This window comes from Zeus faber (assembly GCF_960531495.2).
Source record: "Zeus faber genome assembly, chromosome: 5".
Taxonomy (NCBI): Eukaryota; Metazoa; Chordata; class Actinopteri; order Zeiformes; family Zeidae; genus Zeus; species Zeus faber.
In genome coordinates, this window is record NC_137192.1 from 37,267,323 (window position 1) to 37,288,789 (window position 21,467).

Consider the following 21,467-nt stretch of genomic DNA (forward strand, 5'->3'; position numbering starts at 1 on the left):
ACGCTGTGTAACACACATACTGTACACATGCGGTGTAACAGGCGTGCTGTACACACACGATGTAACAAGTGTACTGTACACACGCGGTGTAACAGGCGTACTGTACACACGCTGTGTTACACACATACTGTACACACGCGGTGTAACAGGCGTACTGTACACACGCTGTGTAACACACATACTGTACACACGCAGTGTAACAGGCGTACTGTAGAGACGCTCTATTACACACATACTGTACACACGCGGTGTAACAGGCATACTGTACACACGCTGTGTAACACACATACTGTACACATGCTGGGTAACAGGCGTATTGTACACACGCTGTGTCACACACATACTGTACACTTGCTGTGTACAGTATGTGTGTTCCCCTCACCCCTGAAGACTTTATTTGTTTGTACTGACCTCACCCCCGGCATTCATGAGAGGCCTGGTTTTTATTTGAGCAATTGTTTATATTTGAGGAAATATGGAAACCCAAATACATGAATTATCTAATATTCTAAAGCTTACCCTGTGATGATGTCATTATCAGCTCAATGCCAAGCTGCTAGTTGTTGTGTATCATTCATTGTCTCAAGCTCATTCAGTCGTCACAGAGAAGACAAAGGAATGTTCTGTTTTACCTTTTGTGACTGTGTGTGTGTGTGTGTGTGTGTGTGTGTGTGTGTGTGTGTGTGTGTGTGTGTGTGTGTGTGTGTGTGTGTGTGTGTATGTGTGTGTGTGTGTGTGTGTGTGTGTGTGTGTGTACGTGTGTGTGTTTGTGTGTGTGTGGTGTAGGAGCTGATCACTGCCTGGTACATCGGCTTCTTGTGTCTGATTCTCGCCAGTTTCTTGGTTTATCTCGCGGAGAAGGAAGATAACGAACAGTTTGAGACGTACGCTGACGCCCTCTGGTGGGGGCTGGTAAGACACACATACACACACACACACACACACACACACACACACACACAGTCACACATACACACACACAGTCACACACACACAGTCACACACACTGTCACACACACACAGTCACACACACACACACACAGTCACACATACATACACACACACATACACACACACAGTCACACACACACACACACACACACACACACAATCTCTCACACACACACACACACACAGTCACACATACACACACACACACACACAGTCAGTCACACACACACAGTCACACACACACACACACACAGTCACACGTACACACACACACACACACACACACACGCAAAGTCTCACACACACACACACACACAGTCACACACAGTCACACACACACAGTCACACACACACACAGTCACACACACAGTCACACACACACAGTCACACACACACACACAGTCACACATATACACTCACACACACTCACACACACACACAGTCACACACACACAGTCACACATATACACACACACAGTCACACACACACACAGTCACACACACACACGCACAGTCACACACACACACACAGTCACACACACACACACAGTCACACACACGCACAGTCACACACACACACACACACACAGTCACACACACACACACAGTCACACATATACACACACACAGTCACACACACACACACAGTCTCACACACACGCACAGTCACACACACACACAGTCACACACACACAGTCACACACACGCACAGTCACACACACACACACACACACACAGTCACACACACACACACAGTCACACACACACACGCACAGTCACACACACACACAGTCACACACACACACAGTCACACACACACACACAGTCACACACACACACACAGTCACACACACGCACAGTCACACACACACACACACACAGTCACACACACACACACAGTCACACACACACACACGCACAGTCACACACACACACAGTCACACACACACACACAGTCACACACACACACACAGTCACACACACACAGTCACACACAGTCACACACACACACAGTCACACACACGCACAGTCACACACACACACAGTCACACACACACACACAGTCACACACGCACAGTCACACACACACACAGTCACACACACACACACACACACACACACAGTCACACACACACACAGTCACACATATACACACACACAGTCTCACACACACACAGTCACACTCACACACACACACAGTCACACACACACAGTCACACACACACACAGTCACACACACACAGTCACACACACACACAGTCACACACACACAGTCACACATATACACACACACAGTCACACACACACAGTCACACATATACACACACAGTCTCACACACACACAGTCACACTCACACACACGCACAGTCACACGCACACACACACAGTCACACACACACACACACAGTCACACACACACACAGTCACACACACACAGTCACACACACACAGTCACACTCACACACACGCACAGTCACACACACACAGTCACACACACACACACACACAGTCACACACACACAGTCACACACACACAGTCACACTCACACACACGCACAGTCACACACACACAGTCACACACACACACAGTCACACACACACACACACAGTCACACACACACACACAGTCACACACACGCACAGTCACACACACACACACACACAGTCACACACACACACACAGTCACACACACACACACACGCACAGTCACACACACACAGTCACACACACACACACACAGTCACACACACACACACAGTCACACACACACAGTCACACACAGTCACACACACACACAGTCACACACACGCACAGTCACACACACACACAGTCACACACACACACAGTCACACACGCACAGTCACACACACACACACAGTCACACACACACACACACAGTCTCACACACACACAGTCACACTCACACACACACACAGTCACACACACACAGTCACACACACACACAGTCACACACACACAGTCACACACACACACAGTCACACACACACAGTCACACATATACACACACACAGTCACACACACACAGTCACACATATACACACACAGTCTCACACACACACAGTCACACTCACACACACGCACAGTCACACGCACACACACACAGTCACACACACACACACACACAGTCACACACACACACAGTCACACACACACAGTCACACACACACAGTCACACTCACACACACGCACAGTCACACACACACAGTCACACACACACACACACACCGTCACACACACACACACACAGTCACACACACACACAGTCACACACACACACAGTCACACACACACACGCACAGTCACACACACACACACAGTCACACACACACACAGTCACACACACACACACACACACACACAGAGACACACACACATCACACACACACACACACACACACACACACACAGTCACACTCACACACACGCACAGTCACACACACACAGTCACACACACACACACACAGTCACACACACACACGCACAGTCACACACACACACAGTCACACATATACACACACACAGTCTCTCACACACACAGTCACACTCACACACACGCACAGTCACACACACACAGTCACACACACACAGTCTCTCACACACACAGTCACACACACACACACACACACACAGTCACACACACACACAGTCACACACACACACAGTCACACACACACACACAGTCACACACACACAGTCACACACACACAGTCACACTCACACACACGCACAGTCACACACACACAGTCACACACACACACACACACAGTCACACACACACACACACACACAGTCACACACACACACACACAGTCACACACACACACGCACAGTCACACACACACACACAGTCACACACACACACACAGTCACACACACACACAGTCACACACACACACACAGTCACACACACACACAGTCATACACACACAGTCACACACACACACACAGTCACACACACACACAGTCACACACACACAGTCACACACACACACACACACAGTCACACACACACAGTCACACACACACAGTCACACTCACACACACGCACAGTCACACACACACAGTCACACACACACACAGTCACACACACACACACACAGTCACACACACACACACAGTCACACACACGCACAGTCACACACACACACACACACAGTCACACACACACACACAGTCACACACACACACACACGCACAGTCACACACACACAGTCACACACACACACACACAGTCACACACACACACACAGTCACACACACACAGTCACACACAGTCACACACACACACAGTCACACACACGCACAGTCACACACACACACAGTCACACACACACACAGTCACACACGCACAGTCACACACACACACACAGTCACACACACACACACACAGTCTCACACACACACAGTCACACTCACACACACACACAGTCACACACACACAGTCACACACACACACAGTCACACACACACAGTCACACACACACACAGTCACACACACACAGTCACACATATACACACACACAGTCACACACACACAGTCACACATATACACACACAGTCTCACACACACACAGTCACACTCACACACACGCACAGTCACACGCACACACACACAGTCACACACACACACACACACAGTCACACACACACACAGTCACACACACACAGTCACACACACACAGTCACACTCACACACACGCACAGTCACACACACACAGTCACACACACACACACACACCGTCACACACACACACACACAGTCACACACACACACAGTCACACACACACACGCACAGTCACACACACACACACAGTCACACACACACACAGTCACACACACACACACACACACACACAGAGACACACACACATCACACACACACACACACACACACACACACACAGTCACACTCACACACACGCACAGTCACACACACACAGTCACACACACACACACACAGTCACACACACACACGCACAGTCACACACACACACAGTCACACATATACACACACACAGTCTCTCACACACACAGTCACACTCACACACACGCACAGTCACACACACACAGTCACACACACACAGTCTCTCACACACACAGTCACACACACACACACACACACACAGTCACACACACACACAGTCACACACACACACAGTCACACACACACACACAGTCACACACACACAGTCACACACACACAGTCACACTCACACACACGCACAGTCACACACACACAGTCACACACACACACACACACAGTCACACACACACACACACACACAGTCACACACACACACACACACAGTCACACACACACACGCACAGTCACACACACACACACAGTCACACACACACACACAGTCACACACACACACAGTCACACACACACACACAGTCACACACACACACAGTCATACACACACACACACAGTCACACACACACACACAGTCACACACACACACACAGTCACACACACACACAGTCACACACACACACACACAGTGTACTTTAAAGTACTTTGAGGCGACACAATGAAACAGCTTCATCAATCAAACTTTATTGATCAATAAAAATTATCCATAAAAGTCGTGACGTCTGATTTGAATCAGGAAACATCGTCACCGTCACGTCTTCTGGGCTCTGACATCGAAACACGTCTACTTTCACAAGCTCCTCTGGCTCAGTTCAAACAGGAAGTTGCCTGGTGTCATTTCCTGTTCCAGATCACCTTGACAACCATCGGCTACGGCGACAAGTTCCCCATCACGTGGAACGGACGCCTGCTGGCCGCCGCCTTCACGCTCATCGGAGTCTCCTTCTTCGCGCTTCCTGCCGTGAGTCCCAGCGCCCGGCGCTAACGCTTACGCTGACGCTCTGCCCAGAGGTTCTGAGGCCACGCCCATTCGGGTCCTCCACCTTCCAGACGCCTGGCTCCGCCCTCCATCCCTCCACCTTGGAGACGCCTGGCTCCGCCCTCCATCCTGAGCCGCACGGTGGGCGGGGGCAGCGCCGAGGTTCAGGGCACGTCCGGGAGACCGCGTGTCGTTGAGCGTTGCTGTGGAAACAAGCTGGCTCTGTTCCTTGTTTCCATCCACAAAGTGTTGACCCGTCTCACCCTCTGTCTGTCTGTCTACCTGTCTGTCTACCTGTCTGCCTGTCACTCTCTCTACCTGTTTGTCCACCTGTCTCTCTGTCTGTCTGTGGTTCAGGGGATCCTGGGATCAGGTTTTGCTCTAAAGGTCCAAGAGCAACATCGACAGAAACATTTTGAGAAGAGGAGGAACCCTGCTGCTGGCCTCATCCAGGTACTACTGCAGTACTACTGCTACACAGTACTACTACTGCATAATACTACTACCCTGCTGCTGGCCTCATCCAGGTACTACTGCAGTACTACTGCTACACAGTACTACTACTGCATAATACTACTACCCTGCTGCTGGCCTCATCCAGGTACTACTGCAGTACTACTGCTACACAGTACTACTACTGCATAATACTACTACCCTGCTGCTGGCCTCATCCAGGTACTACTGCAGTACTACTGCTACACAGTACTACTACTGCATAATACTACTACCCTGCTGCTGGCCTCATCCAGGTACTACTGCAGTACTACTGCAGTACTACTACTACACAGTATTACCACTGCATAATACTACTACCCTGCTGCTGGCCTCATCCAGGTACTACTGCAGTACTACTGCAGTACTACTACTACACAGTACTACTACTGCATAATACTACTACCCTGCTGCTGGCCTCATCCAGGTACTACTGCATTACTACTACTACACAGTACTACTACTGCATAATACTACTACCCTGCTGCTGGCCTCATCCAGGTACTACTGGAGTACTGCTAGTATGGTATCAGAGTGCTAGTACGGTACTAGAATACTACTAAAGTACCATATGGTAATACTATTACAGTACCATATATTACCATATAGTAATTATACCACAGTACCATATCGTAATACTACTACAGTACCATATAGTACCATATTATAATACCGGTACAGTACCATATAATAATACTACTACAGTACCATATAGTACCATATAGTAATTCTGCTACAGTACCATCTCGTAGTAATACTGCAACAGTACCATATAGTACCATATAGTTATACTATTACAGTACCATATATTGACATATAGAAATACTACTACAGTACCATATAGTACCATTTAGTAATACTGCTCCAGTACCATATAGTAGTAAGACTGCTACAGTACCATATAGTACCATATACTGTAGTAATACTGCTGTCTCTCTCCAGGCGGCTTGGAGGTTCTATGCTACTAATCTGACCAGAACAGATCTGAGTTCCACCTGGGAGTACTATGAGAGAACTGTGTCTGTTCCACTGTACAGGTACACGCAGTAAACACAGTACACACAGTACACACAGTACACGGTATACACTGGTTTCTGGCTGTAAACCAGATGGTAACATCCTCCAATCGAACAGGCCGTTGTGGTGGTGGCCATGTTCCATGACAGATCTGGTCTCGACCATCGACCGTTATCGACTCCATTGATCCCATTGATCCCGTTGATCCCATTGACATTGATGACGGAGGTTTTATTGATGTTTTTATTGGTTTTTACCATATGTTGAAACTGGAGGCTCAGAGCTGTACAGTAACCACTGCTGAGGGGTCTCATTTCCCCTCTACAGTCCCACACAGAGACTTTGAGGGGCAGGTGTTCAAAGAAAAATAAAAGGCACATGGACCCCCAGCTCTGGTTGTAGATACTACACACTACACAGACACTACACACACATTGTACTACTACACATGGACCCCCAGCTCTGGTTGTAGATACTACACACTACACAGACACTACACACACATTGTACTACTACACATGGACCCCCAGCTCTGGTTGTAGATACTACACACTACACAGACACTACACACACATTGTACTACTACACATGGACCCCCAGCTCTGGTTGTAGATACTACACACTACACAGACACTACACACACATTGTACTACTACACATGGACCCCCAGCTCTGGTTGTAGATACTACACACTACACAGACACTACACACACATTGTACTACTACACATGGACCCCCAGCTCTGGTTGTAGATACTACACACTACACAGACACTACACACACATTGTACTACTACACATGGACCCCCAGCTCTGGTTGTAGATACTACACACTACACAGACACTACACACACATTGTACTACTACACATGGACCCCCAGCTCTGGTTGTAGATACTACACACTACACAGACACTACACACACATTGTACTACTACACATGGACCCCCAGCTCTGGTTGTAGATACTACACACTACACAGACACTACACACACATTATACTACTACACATGGACCCCCAGCTCTGGTTGTAGATACTACACACTACACAGACACTACACACACATTGTACTACTACACATGGACCCCCAGCTCTGGTTGTAGATACTACACACTACACAGACACTACACACACATTGTACTACTACACATGGACCCCCAGCTCTGGTTGTAGATACTACACACTACACAGACACTACACACACATTGTACTACTACACATGGACCCCCAGCTCTGGTTGTAGATACTACACACTACACAGACACTACACACACATTGTACTACTACACATGGACCCCCAGCTCTGGTTGTAGATACTACACACTACACAGACACTACACACACATTGTACTACTACACATGGACCCCCAGCTCTGGTTGTAGATACTACACACTACACAGACACTACACACACATTGTACTACTACACATGGACCCCCAGCTCTGGTTGTAGATACTACACACTACACAGACACTACACACACATTGTACTACTACACATGGACCCCCAGCTCTGGTTGTAGATACTACACACTACACAGACACTACACACACATTGTACTTCTACACATGGACCCCTAGCTCTGGTTGTAGATACTACACACTACACAGACACTACACACACATTGTACTACTACACATGGACCCCCAGCTCTGGTTGTAGATACTACACACTACACAGACACTACACACACATTGTACTACTACACATGGACCCCCAGCTCTGGTTGTAGATACTACACACTACACAGACACTACACACACATTGTACTTCTACACATGGACCCCCAGCTCTGGTTGTAGATACTACACACTACACAGACACTACACACACATTGTACTACTACACATGGACCCCCAGCTCTGGTTGTAGATACTACACACTACACAGACACTACACACACATTGTACTACTACACATGGACCCCCAGCTCTGGTTGTAGATACTACACACTACACAGACAATACACACACATTGTACTACTACACATGGACCCCCAGCTCTGGTTGTAGATACTACACACTACACAGACACTACACACACATTGTACTACTACACATGGACCCCCAGCTCTGGTTGTAGATACTACACACTACACAGACAATACACACACATTGTATATATATATATATATATATATATATATATATATATACAGATATAGCTATAGATTCATACAGATATAGATTCATACAGATATAGATTCATATAGATATGGATTCATACAGATATAGATTCATACAGATATAGATATAGAATCATACAGATATAGATTCATATAGATATAGCTATAGATTCATACAGATACAGATATAGAATCATACGGATATAGATTCATAAAGATATAGATATAGATTTATACAGATACAGATATAGATTCATACAGATATAGATTCATACAGATATAGATATATATTCATACAGATATAGATTCATATAGATATAGATATAGATTATACAGATACAGATATAGATTCATACAGATATAGATTCATACAGATATAGATATAGATTCATTCAGATATAGACTCATACACATACAAATGTAGATTCATACAGATACAAATATAGATTCATACAGATATAGATTCATACAGATATAGATATAGATTCATATAGATATAGATTCATACAGATACAGATTCATATAGATATAGATTCATACAGATATAGATTCATACAGATATAGATATAGATTCATATAGATATAGATTCATACAGATACAGATTCATATAGATATAGATTCATACAGATATAGATTCATACAGATATAGATATAGAATCATACAGATATAGATTCATATAGATATAGATTCATATAGATATAGAGTCATACAGATATAGATTCATATAGATATAGATATAGATTCATACAGATACAGATATAGAATCATACAGATATAGATTCATATAGATATAGATATAGATTTATACAGATACAGATATAGATTCATACAGATATAGATTCATATAGATAAATATTCATACAGATATAGATTCATACAGATATAGATATAGATTCATACAGATATAGATTCATATAGATACATATTCATACAGATATAGATTCATACAGATATGGATTCAGACAGATATAGATATAGATTCATACAGATATAGATTCATATAGATATAGATTCATACAGATATAGATTCAGACGGATATAGATTCATACAGATATAGACATTGATTCATACAGATATAGATTCATATAGATAAATATTCATACAGATATAGATTCAGACAGATATAGATATAGATTCATACAGATATAGATTCATATAGATACATATTCATACAGATATAGATTCATACAGATATGGATTCAGACAGATATAGATATAGATTCATACAGATATAGATTCATTTAGATATAGATTCATACAGATATAGATTCAGACAGATATAGATTCATACAGATATAGATATTGATTCATTCAGATATAGATTCAGACAGATATGGATTCAGACAGATATAGATATAGATTCATACAGATATAGATTCATATAGATATAGATTCATACAGATATAGATTCAGACGGATATAGATTCATACAGATATAGATATTGATTCATACAGATATAGATTCAGACAGATATAGATTCATACAGATATAGATATAGATTCATACAGATATAGATTCATACAGATGTACAGTGGGGGAAATAATTATTTGATCCCTCACTGATTTTTTTAAGTTTTCCCACTGACAAAGAAATGAACGGTCTATAATTATAGTGGTAATTTTTGGAAGGTTTATTATAACAGTGAGAGACAGAATATCACAAAGAAAATCCAGAAAATCACATTAAATAAAAGATATAAATTATTTTGAATTTCATTGAGTGAAATAAGTATTTGATCCCCAATCAAATCATGACTTAGTACTTGGTGGAGAAACCCTTGTTGGTCAGACGTTTCTTGTAGTTGATAACCAGGTTTGCACACATCTCAGGAGGAAAGTTGGACCACTCCTCTTTGCAGATCCTCTCCAAATCTTTAAGGTTTCGAGGCTGTCGCTTGGCAACTCCAAACTTCAGCTCCCTCCACAGATTTTCTATAGGATTAAGGTCCAGAGACTGGCCAGGCCACTCCATGACCTTAATATGCTTCTTGTTGAGCCACTCCTTTGTTGCCTTGGCTGTATGTTTTGGGTCATTGTCGTGCTGGAAGACCCATCCATGACCCATTTTTAGTGTCCTGGCTGAGAGAAGGAGGTTGTCACCCAGGATGTCACGGTACATGGCCCCATCCGTCTTTCCCTCGATGCGGGGAAGTCGACCTGTCCCCTGAGCAGAGGAACACCCCAAAGCATAAAGCTTCCACCTCCATGCTTGACGGTGGGGAGGGTGTTCTCGGGGTCGTAGTCAGAATTCCTCTTCCTCCAAACACAACGAGTCACATTGATACCAAAGAGCTCGATTTTGGTCTCATCTGACCACATATCCTTGTCCCAAGCATTCTCTGAATCATTCAGGTGTTCATTGGCAAACTTCAGACTGACCTTTACATGTCCCTTCTTGAGCAAGGGGACCTTACGGGCGCCGCAGGATTTTAATCCATGACGGCGTAGTGTGTTACCAATGGTTTTCTGGTGACTGTGGTCCCAGCTGCTTTGAGATCATTAACAAGCTCCCCTGTGTAGTTCTGGGCTGGTCCCTCACCTTTCTCATGATCATTGATGCCCCACCAAGTGAGATCTTGCGTGGAGCCCCAGAGGGAGATTGACGGTCATTTCGTGTTTCTTCAATTTTCAAATAATCACGCCAACGGTTGTCTCCTTCTCACCAAGCTTCTTGCCAAGGGTCTTGTAGCTCATTCCAGCCTTGTGCAGGTCTACAATCTTGTCCCTTCTTTGTCAGTGGGCAAACTTACAAAATCAGTGATGGATCAAATAATTATTTACCCCACTGTAGATATAGATTCATACAGATATAGATTCATACAGATATAGATATAGATTCAGCCAGATACCAATATAGATTCATACAGATACATATTCATACAGATCTATATCTGTATGAATCTATGACTGTATGAATCTATATCTGTATGAATCTATAGCTGTATGATTCTATATCTGTATGAATCTATATCTATATCTGTATGAATCTATATCTGTATGAATCGATAACTATATCTGTATGAATCTATATCTATATCTGTATGAATCTATATCTGTATGAATCTATATCTGTATGAATCTATAGCTGTATAATTCTATGTGTATGAATCTATATCTGAATGAATCTATATCTATATCTGTATGAATCTATATCTATATCTGTATCTCATCTAGTGATCTAAAGGTTGCTGGTTGGATCCCAGGCTCCTCCTGCTAGCATGCTGTAGTGTCCTTGAGCAAGACACTTAACCCCTCATTGCTCCTGATGGCTGCGTCCGTCACTGTTTGAACAATTGTAAGTGGCTTTGGATAAAAGCGTCTGATCAATGAAATGTAATCTGTAAGAATCTATATCTGTATGAATCTATATCTATATCTGTATGAATCTATAGCTGTATGTTTCTATATCTGCATGAATCTATATCTATAGCTGTATGAATCTATAGCTGTATGTTTCTATATCTGCATGAATCTATATCTATATCTGTATGAATCTATATCTGTATGAATCTATAGCTGTATGATTCTATATCAGCTGTATAATTCATAAATATTCATACAGATATAGATTCATACGATATAGATTCATACAGATATAGATTTAGATTCATACAGATATAGATATAGATTCATACAGATATAGATTCATACAGATATAGATTTAGATTCATACAGATATAGATATAGATTCATACAGATATAGATTCATACAGATATAGATTTAGATTCATACAGATACAGATATAGATTCATACAGATATAGATTCATACAGATACAGATATAGATCCCTACAGATATAGATTTCGATTCATACAGATATAGATATAGATTCATACAGATATAGAATCATACAGCTATAGATTCATACAGATATCGATTCATACAGATATAGATTCAAACAGATATAGATATAGATTCATGTAGATATAGAATCATATAGCTATAGATTCATACAGATATAGATTAATACAGATATAGAATCATGCACATATAGATTCAAACGATACAGATATAGAATCATACAGCTATGGATTCATACAGATATCGATTCAAAGAGATATCGATTCATATAGATATAGAGTCATTTAGATATAGAATCATACAGCTATAGAATCATACAGATATAGATTCATACAGATATAGATATAGATTCATGCAGATATAGATTCATACAGATACAGATATAGATATAGATTCATACAGATATAGATTCAAACAGATACAGATATAGAATCATACTGCTATAGATTCATACAGATATAGATTCATACAGATATAGATTCAAACAGATACAGATATAGATTCATACCGCTATAAATTCATACAGATATAGATTCATACAGATATAGATATAGAATCATAAAGCTATAGATTCATACAGATATAGATATAGATTCATAAAGATACAGATATAGATTCATACAGATACAGATACAGATTCATACAGATACAGATATAGATTCATACAGATACAGATTCATACAGATATAGATATAGATTCATACAGATATAGATAAAGATTCATAGAGATATAGATTCATACAGATATAGATTCATACAGATATTGATTTATACAGATATAGATTCATACAGATATAGATATAGATTCATACAGATACCAATATAGATTCATACAGATACAGATATAGATTCATACAGATACAGATATAGATTCATACAGATACAGATTCATACAGATACAGATATAGATTCATACAGATATAGATTCATACAGATATAGATATAGATTCATACAGATATAGATTCATACAGATATAGATATTGATTCATACAGATTCAGATATAGATTCATACAGATACAGATTCATACAGATATAGATTCATACAGATATAGATATAGATTCATACAGATATAGATTCATACAGATATAGATATAGATTCATACAGATATAGAATCATACAGCTGTAGATTCATACAGATATAGATTCATACAGATATAGATATAGATTCATACAGATACAGATACAGATTCATACAGATAAAGATATAGATTCATACAGATTTAGATATAGATTCATACATATATAGATTCATACAGATATAGATTTACACAGATATAGATTCATACAGATATAGATTCATACAGATATAGATTGACACAGATATAGATTCATACAGATATAGATTCATACAGATATAGATATAGATTCATACAGATACAGATATAGATTCATACAGATATAGATTCATACAGATACAGATATAGATTCATACAGATATAGATATAGATTTATATAGTTAAGCTTCTTAATACACCATGTGGTGCTCCTTGGACACGTCCTCTTAGGGTGTTTCGGCTCTTTAACCACAGACACCCTCACCCGGGCGACCCAGCCAGGAGTGATCCTCTGTCAAAGCGCTGAAGGGAAGCTGCAGCTTCCCCTACAGGGCGAGGCTGCATTGGGACCGAGGGAGCCCCAACCACCTCCGCAGGGACTGGCAGATGGTTTTCTCCAGAGCCTCCACAGTTGTCACGGGCACCTCATAAACAAGAAGGTGCCAGAGTCACCTCGGCAGGACTCCATGTCGGTACATCCAGGCTTTGTCTTTCCCCGGGAGCCACGACTTGTGGATTGCAGTGAGCCAGTTTGCCAGGTCGCTCCTGGTTTGTTGGAGTGCGGCCGTGTCCCTCAGGGAGCTGTCAAAGATCTTCCGTAGGCTCTCGACTGGTCTCTGTCGCCGGTGGAATCTGTGTCCCTCCCGCGGTGAAGTGGAACCGGTCAACCACTTTACCTTTCTTCAGGACAAGAGACCTGGACTTGGCTGCCTCGTAACTCATCCTTGCCCATGAGGTGCTTGGTTCAAGGCCCTGAAGGAGCCATCTGCACCCGGGAACAGCTGTTGCCGTCACCGTAAAGTCGTCCATGAATGCTCTTTTCGGAAGCTGCCGAGCAACAGGTCTCCACGGGGGGTCTCTGCATTCCACCTCCGCTGCTCTGACATCATGTTCATGACCAGTGAGAAGAGTGGCACTGACATTTTACTGATGACGCCCCCTCCAGCTGCTCATGCATAGATTCATACGGATAGAGATATAAGGCCTTTCTCAATCTGCGTTCTTGTGTGTACTTGTGTTCTTGTGTGTATTTGTGTTCTTGTCTGTACTTGTGTTCTTGTGTGTACTTGTGTTCTTGTGTGTACTTGTGTTCTTGTCTGTGATTGTGTTCTTGTGTGTACTTGTGTTCTTGTGTGTACTTGTGTTCTTGTCTGTACTTGTGATCTTGTGTGTACTTGTGTTCTTGTGTGTACTTGTGTTCTTGTCTGTACTTGTGATCTTGTGTGTACTTGTGTTCTTGTGTGTACTTGTGTTCTTGTGTGTACTTGTGTTCTTGTCTGTACTTGTGATCTTGTGTGTACTTGTGTTCTTGTGTGTACTTGTGTTCTTGTGGACTTGTGAAACGTCATCAGTCGCAGCCCAAGTACTGTTCCAATTCAAAGTACGCATCAAGCCAAGTCCAGTCCAAATGCCAGGATGTGGACTTGCTCCGCCCATTTGATGGAGGATGCATGGGTGGTGACTTGTGTGGACTTGGGACAGACAAGTATCCCACAATGCATTTGGCACCAAGCGAGTCAGTACTCCCTGTCAGTACACCCCAGTCAGTATCCCCACTCTGTACTCCCCAGTCAGTACTCCCCAGTCTGTACTACCCAGTCTGTACTCCCCACTCTGTACTCCCCAGTCAGTACTCCCCTGTCTGTACTCTCCAGTCAGTACTCCCCAGTCTGTACTACCCAGTCTGTACTCCCCAGTCAGTACTCCCCAGTCAGTACTTCCCACTCTGTACTCCCCAGTCTGTACTCGCCAGTCTGTACTCACAGTCCAACTTGCAAAGTCTGAACTACCAAGTCCGCAAGTCCGGACTTGGCGTACTTGGTATTGAGAAACGACCATAGATTCAAAGAGATACAGATATAGAATCATACCGCTATAAAGTAATTTCCCCCTGGGATAATTAAAGTATTTCTGATTCTGATTCTGATTCTATAGATTCATACAGATATAGATTCATACAGATATAGAATCATAAAGCTATAGATTCATACCGATATAGATTCATACAGATACAGATATAGATTCATATAGATATAGTTATAGAATCATACAGATGTAGATTCATACAGATATAGATATAGAATCTTGGAGACATAGATTCATACAGATATAGCTATAGATTCATACAGATATAGATATAGATTCATACAGATATAGATTCATACAGATATAGATTCATACAGATATAGATATAGTTTCATACAGATATAGATTCATACAGATATAGATTCATACAGATATAGATTCATACAGATATAGATATAGTTTCATACAGATATAGATTCATACAGATATAGATTCATACAGATATAGATTCATACAGATATAGATTCATACAGATATAGGTATAGATTCATATACCTATAGATATAGATTGATACAGATATAGATTCTTACAGATATAGATATAGATTCATACAGATATAGATTCATACAGATATAGATTCATACAGATATAGGTATAGTTTCATACAGATATAGATTCATACAGATATAGATTCATACAGATATAGATTCATACAGATATAGGTATAGATTCATATACCTATAGATATAGATTGATACAGATATAGATTCTTACAGATATAGATATAGATTCATACAGATATAGATTCATACAGATATAGATTCATACAGATATAGGTATAGATTCATATACCTATAGATATAGATTGATACAGATATAGATTCATATAGATTGATACAGATATAGATTCATATAGATATAGATTCATACAGATATAGATTCATACAGATATAGATGCATATAGATATAGATTTATACAGATATAGATTCATATAGATATAGATTCATACAGATATAGATTCATATAGATATAGATTCATATAGATATAGATTTATACAGATATAGATTCATATAGATATAGATTCATATAGATATAGATTTATACAGATATAGATTCATATAGATTCATACAGATATAGATTCATATAGATGAATCTATATAGACCTGGACCTGGAATTGGTTCTGGACCTGGTTCTGGACCTGGACGTAGTTCTGGACCTGTACTTGGTTCTGGACCTGAACTTGGTTCTGGACCTGGTTCTGGACCTGGACGTAGTTCTGGACCTGGACTTGGTTCTCGACACGGTTCAGGACCTCGACGTAGTTCTGGACCTGGACTTGGTTCTGGACCTGGACGTATTTCTGGACCTGGACTTAGTTCTGGACCTGGTTCTGGACCTGGACTTGGTTCTGGACTTGATTCTGGACCTGGACTTGGTTCTGGACCTGGACTGCTCCTCATGACATAGATACAAATATACCCTCCTCCCCCCCAGGCTGATTCCACCTCTGAACCAACTGGACCTGTTGAGGAACCTGAAGAGTAAATCTGGACTTTCCTTCAGGTACTATTACTGCATAATACTACTACTACACAGTACTAATACTTCATAATACTACTACTGCAGAATACTACTACTGCATATTAGTACTACTACACAGCACTAATACTGCATAATAATACTACTACACAATACTAATACTGCATAGTACTACGACTACACAGTATTACTATTACTACACAGTACTAATACTACATAATTCTACTACTGCACCGTACTACTACTACTACACAGTACTAATACTGCATAATAATACTACAACAATTTACTACCACTACTACACAGTACTACCACTACTACTACACAGTACTACTACATAGTAATAATACTACTACACAATACTACTACTGCATAATAATAATAATACTACACTGTTTTACTACTATTACACAGTACTGCTACTACTACACAGTACTACAACTACATAATAATACTACTACACAGTACTACTACTGCATAATAATACTACTACACAATACTACTACCACATAATAATACTAATACACAGTATGACTGCTGCATATTAATTCTACTTCACAGTACTAATACTGCATAATAATAATAATACACTGTACTACTACTACAAAGTAATACTACTACTACTACATAATACTACTACACAGTTCTACTACTGCATAATACTACGTCTACACAATACTACTACTACACAGTACTACTACTGCATAATACTACTACTACACAGTACTACTACTACTACACAGTACTACTACTGCATAATAATACTACCACACAGTACATATACTGCATAATAATACTACTACACAGTACTACACAATAATAATAATATTCTACTACGCAATACAAATACTGCATAATACAACTACTACATAGTATTACTACTACTACACAGTACTACTACTACTACTGCACAGGACTACTACTGAATTATAACACTACTACACTGTTAATTATACCAATGATAATACTAATACACAGTATTACTGCTATTACTACACAGTACTTATACTCCATAATACTACTACTACACTGTACGACTACGACACAGTACTAATACCCCATAATACTACTACTTCACAGTACTATTACTACTACTACTACATAACACTACTCCACAGAACTACTACTGCATAATAATACTACTACACAGTACTAATACTGTGTAATAATACTACCACACTGTAATACTATTACACAGTACAACTACTACTACATAATACTACTACACAGTACTACTACTGCATAATAATACTACTACACAATACTACTACAGCATAATACTACTACTACACAGTACTGCTACAGTGGTACCTGGACTAAGAACTGTCATTTGTTGAAATGTCCAAGCAGCTTGTCCCTTATGAATGAATATGAATGATGACATCATGAATAAACAAAATACAACAAAGACAGTGACTAGGAAAGAAATATGGATGAAGCCCCCACTACCTGCACACACCATGGAGGTCGCCCGCTGACTGACTGCTGACTGACCGCTGACTGGCTGCTGACTGGCTGCTGACTGACTGCTGACTGACTGCTGACTGACTGCTGACTGGCTGCTGACTAGCTGCTGACTGACAGCTTACTGGCTGCTGACTGACTGCTGACTGACCGCTGACTGGCTGCTTACTGGCTGCTGACTGACCGCTGACTGGCTGCTTACTGGCTGCTGACTGACTGCTGACTGGCCGCTGACTGACTGCTGACTGGCCGCTGACTGGCTGCTGACTGACCGCTGACTGGCTGCTTACTGGCTGCTGACTGACTGCTTACTGGCCGCTGACTGGCTGATGACTGACTGCTTACTGGCTGCTGACTGACTGCTGACTGACCGCTGACTGGCTGCTGACTGGCTGCTGACTGACAGCTTACTGGCTGCTGACTGACTGCTGACTGACCGCTGACTGGCTGCTGACTGACTGCTGACTGACCGCTGACTGGCTGCTTACTGGCTGCTGACTGACTGCTTACTGGCCGCTGACTGGCTGCTGACTGACTGCTGACTGACTGCTGACTGGCTGCTGACTGACTGCTGACTGGCCGCTGACTGGCTGCTGACTGACTGCTGACTGACTGCTGACTGGCTGCTGACTAGCTGCTGACTGACAGCTTACTGGCTGCTGACTGACTGCTGACTGACCGCTGACTGGCTGCTTACTGGCTGCTGACTGACTGCTTACTGGCCGCTGACTGGCTGCTGACTGACTGCTGACTGACTGCTGACTGGCTGCTGACTAGCTGCTGACTGACAGCTTACTGGCTGCTGACTGACTGCTGACTGACCGCTGACTGGCTGCTGACTGACCGCTGACTGGCTGCTGACTGACTGCTGACTGGCTGCTGACTGACTGCTGACTGACTGCTGACTGACTGTTGACTGCACATTTCCACGGTCGTATCTTGGAGCAGTCGGTCGTAAGTGCTTACAGATGTTGGTGACTATCACTACTGGTATCTTGGATTAGTCCTAAGTAGATGCAGTCGTCAGTCCAGGTACCACTGCACTAATATTATTATATACTACTCCTACTAATACGATTATTATTATAAACTACGACTACAAATACTAGTATTATTATATACAGTACTACTAATCATAATACTAGTATTATTATATACTACTAGTACTTGTACTCATATTATTATCGACTACTGCTACTTATACTTGTATTATTATATAATACTACTACTAATACTAGTATTATTATATACTATTTGTACTCGTATTATTATATACTACTAGTACTAGTATTACTATATACTACTAGTACTAGTATTACTATATACTACTAGTAGTAGTATTATGATATACTACTCATATTATTATATACTACTACTACTTATACTACTATTATTATATACTACTACTACTACTAATACTAGTATTACTATATCCTAAAAGTACTAGTATTATTAATAATACAGCTGTACCTGGACTAATCTGTAGGTCGCCTGCTGACTGACTGCTGACTGGCTGCTGACTGACTGCTGACTGACTGCTGAATGACTGTTGACTGCACATTTCCACGGTCGTATCTTGGAGCAGTCGGTCGTAAGTGCTTACAGATGTTGGTGACTATCACTACTGGTATCTTGGATTAGTCCTAAGTAGATGCAGTCGTCAGTCCAGGTACCACTGCACTACATAATAATTCTTCTACACAGTACTAATACTGCATAATAATACTACTACACAGTACTACTACTGCATAATAATACTACTACACAGTACTACTACTGCATAATAATACTGCTATTGATTCTCTTTATATAAAATGTTCTGTCTTCCTGCCTGTCTGTCTGTCTGTCTGTCTGTCTGCCTGCCTGTCTGTCTGTCTGTCTGTCTGTCTGCCTTCCTGTCTTCCTACCTGTCTGTCTGCTTGTTTGTCTACAGGAAGGATGTTCAACCTGAGCCGTCGCCAAGGTGAGGCTCCACCTCCACATCTCCTAATTCACCATAGCTCCTCCCACTTCCATCACAGCCCCTCCCATATAAGTAAAGCCCCTCCCACTTATGAAACGCCAGCTCATCCCACACAGACGGTTGCTAGTTTGAATCCTCACT

General features: G+C 41.7%; 1 protein-coding gene across 1 annotated transcript in view; it reads left to right on the top strand.

Annotated features, from left to right (window-relative positions):
• kcnq2b (potassium voltage-gated channel, KQT-like subfamily, member 2b) overlaps positions 1 to 21,467 on the top strand; it is a gene marked incomplete at both ends in the record, with an annotated part of 41,173 nt that overhangs the window by 8,844 nt on the left and 10,862 nt on the right. The window contains 6 exons of the mRNA XM_080001216.1: positions 787 to 912; positions 5,703 to 5,813; positions 6,189 to 6,284; positions 7,266 to 7,360; positions 17,855 to 17,923; positions 21,297 to 21,326. Coding sequence (XP_079857342.1) covers positions 787 to 912; positions 5,703 to 5,813; positions 6,189 to 6,284; positions 7,266 to 7,360; positions 17,855 to 17,923; positions 21,297 to 21,326 — 527 coding nt within the window. The remainder of the gene's footprint in view (positions 1 to 786; positions 913 to 5,702; positions 5,814 to 6,188; positions 6,285 to 7,265; positions 7,361 to 17,854; positions 17,924 to 21,296; positions 21,327 to 21,467) is intronic.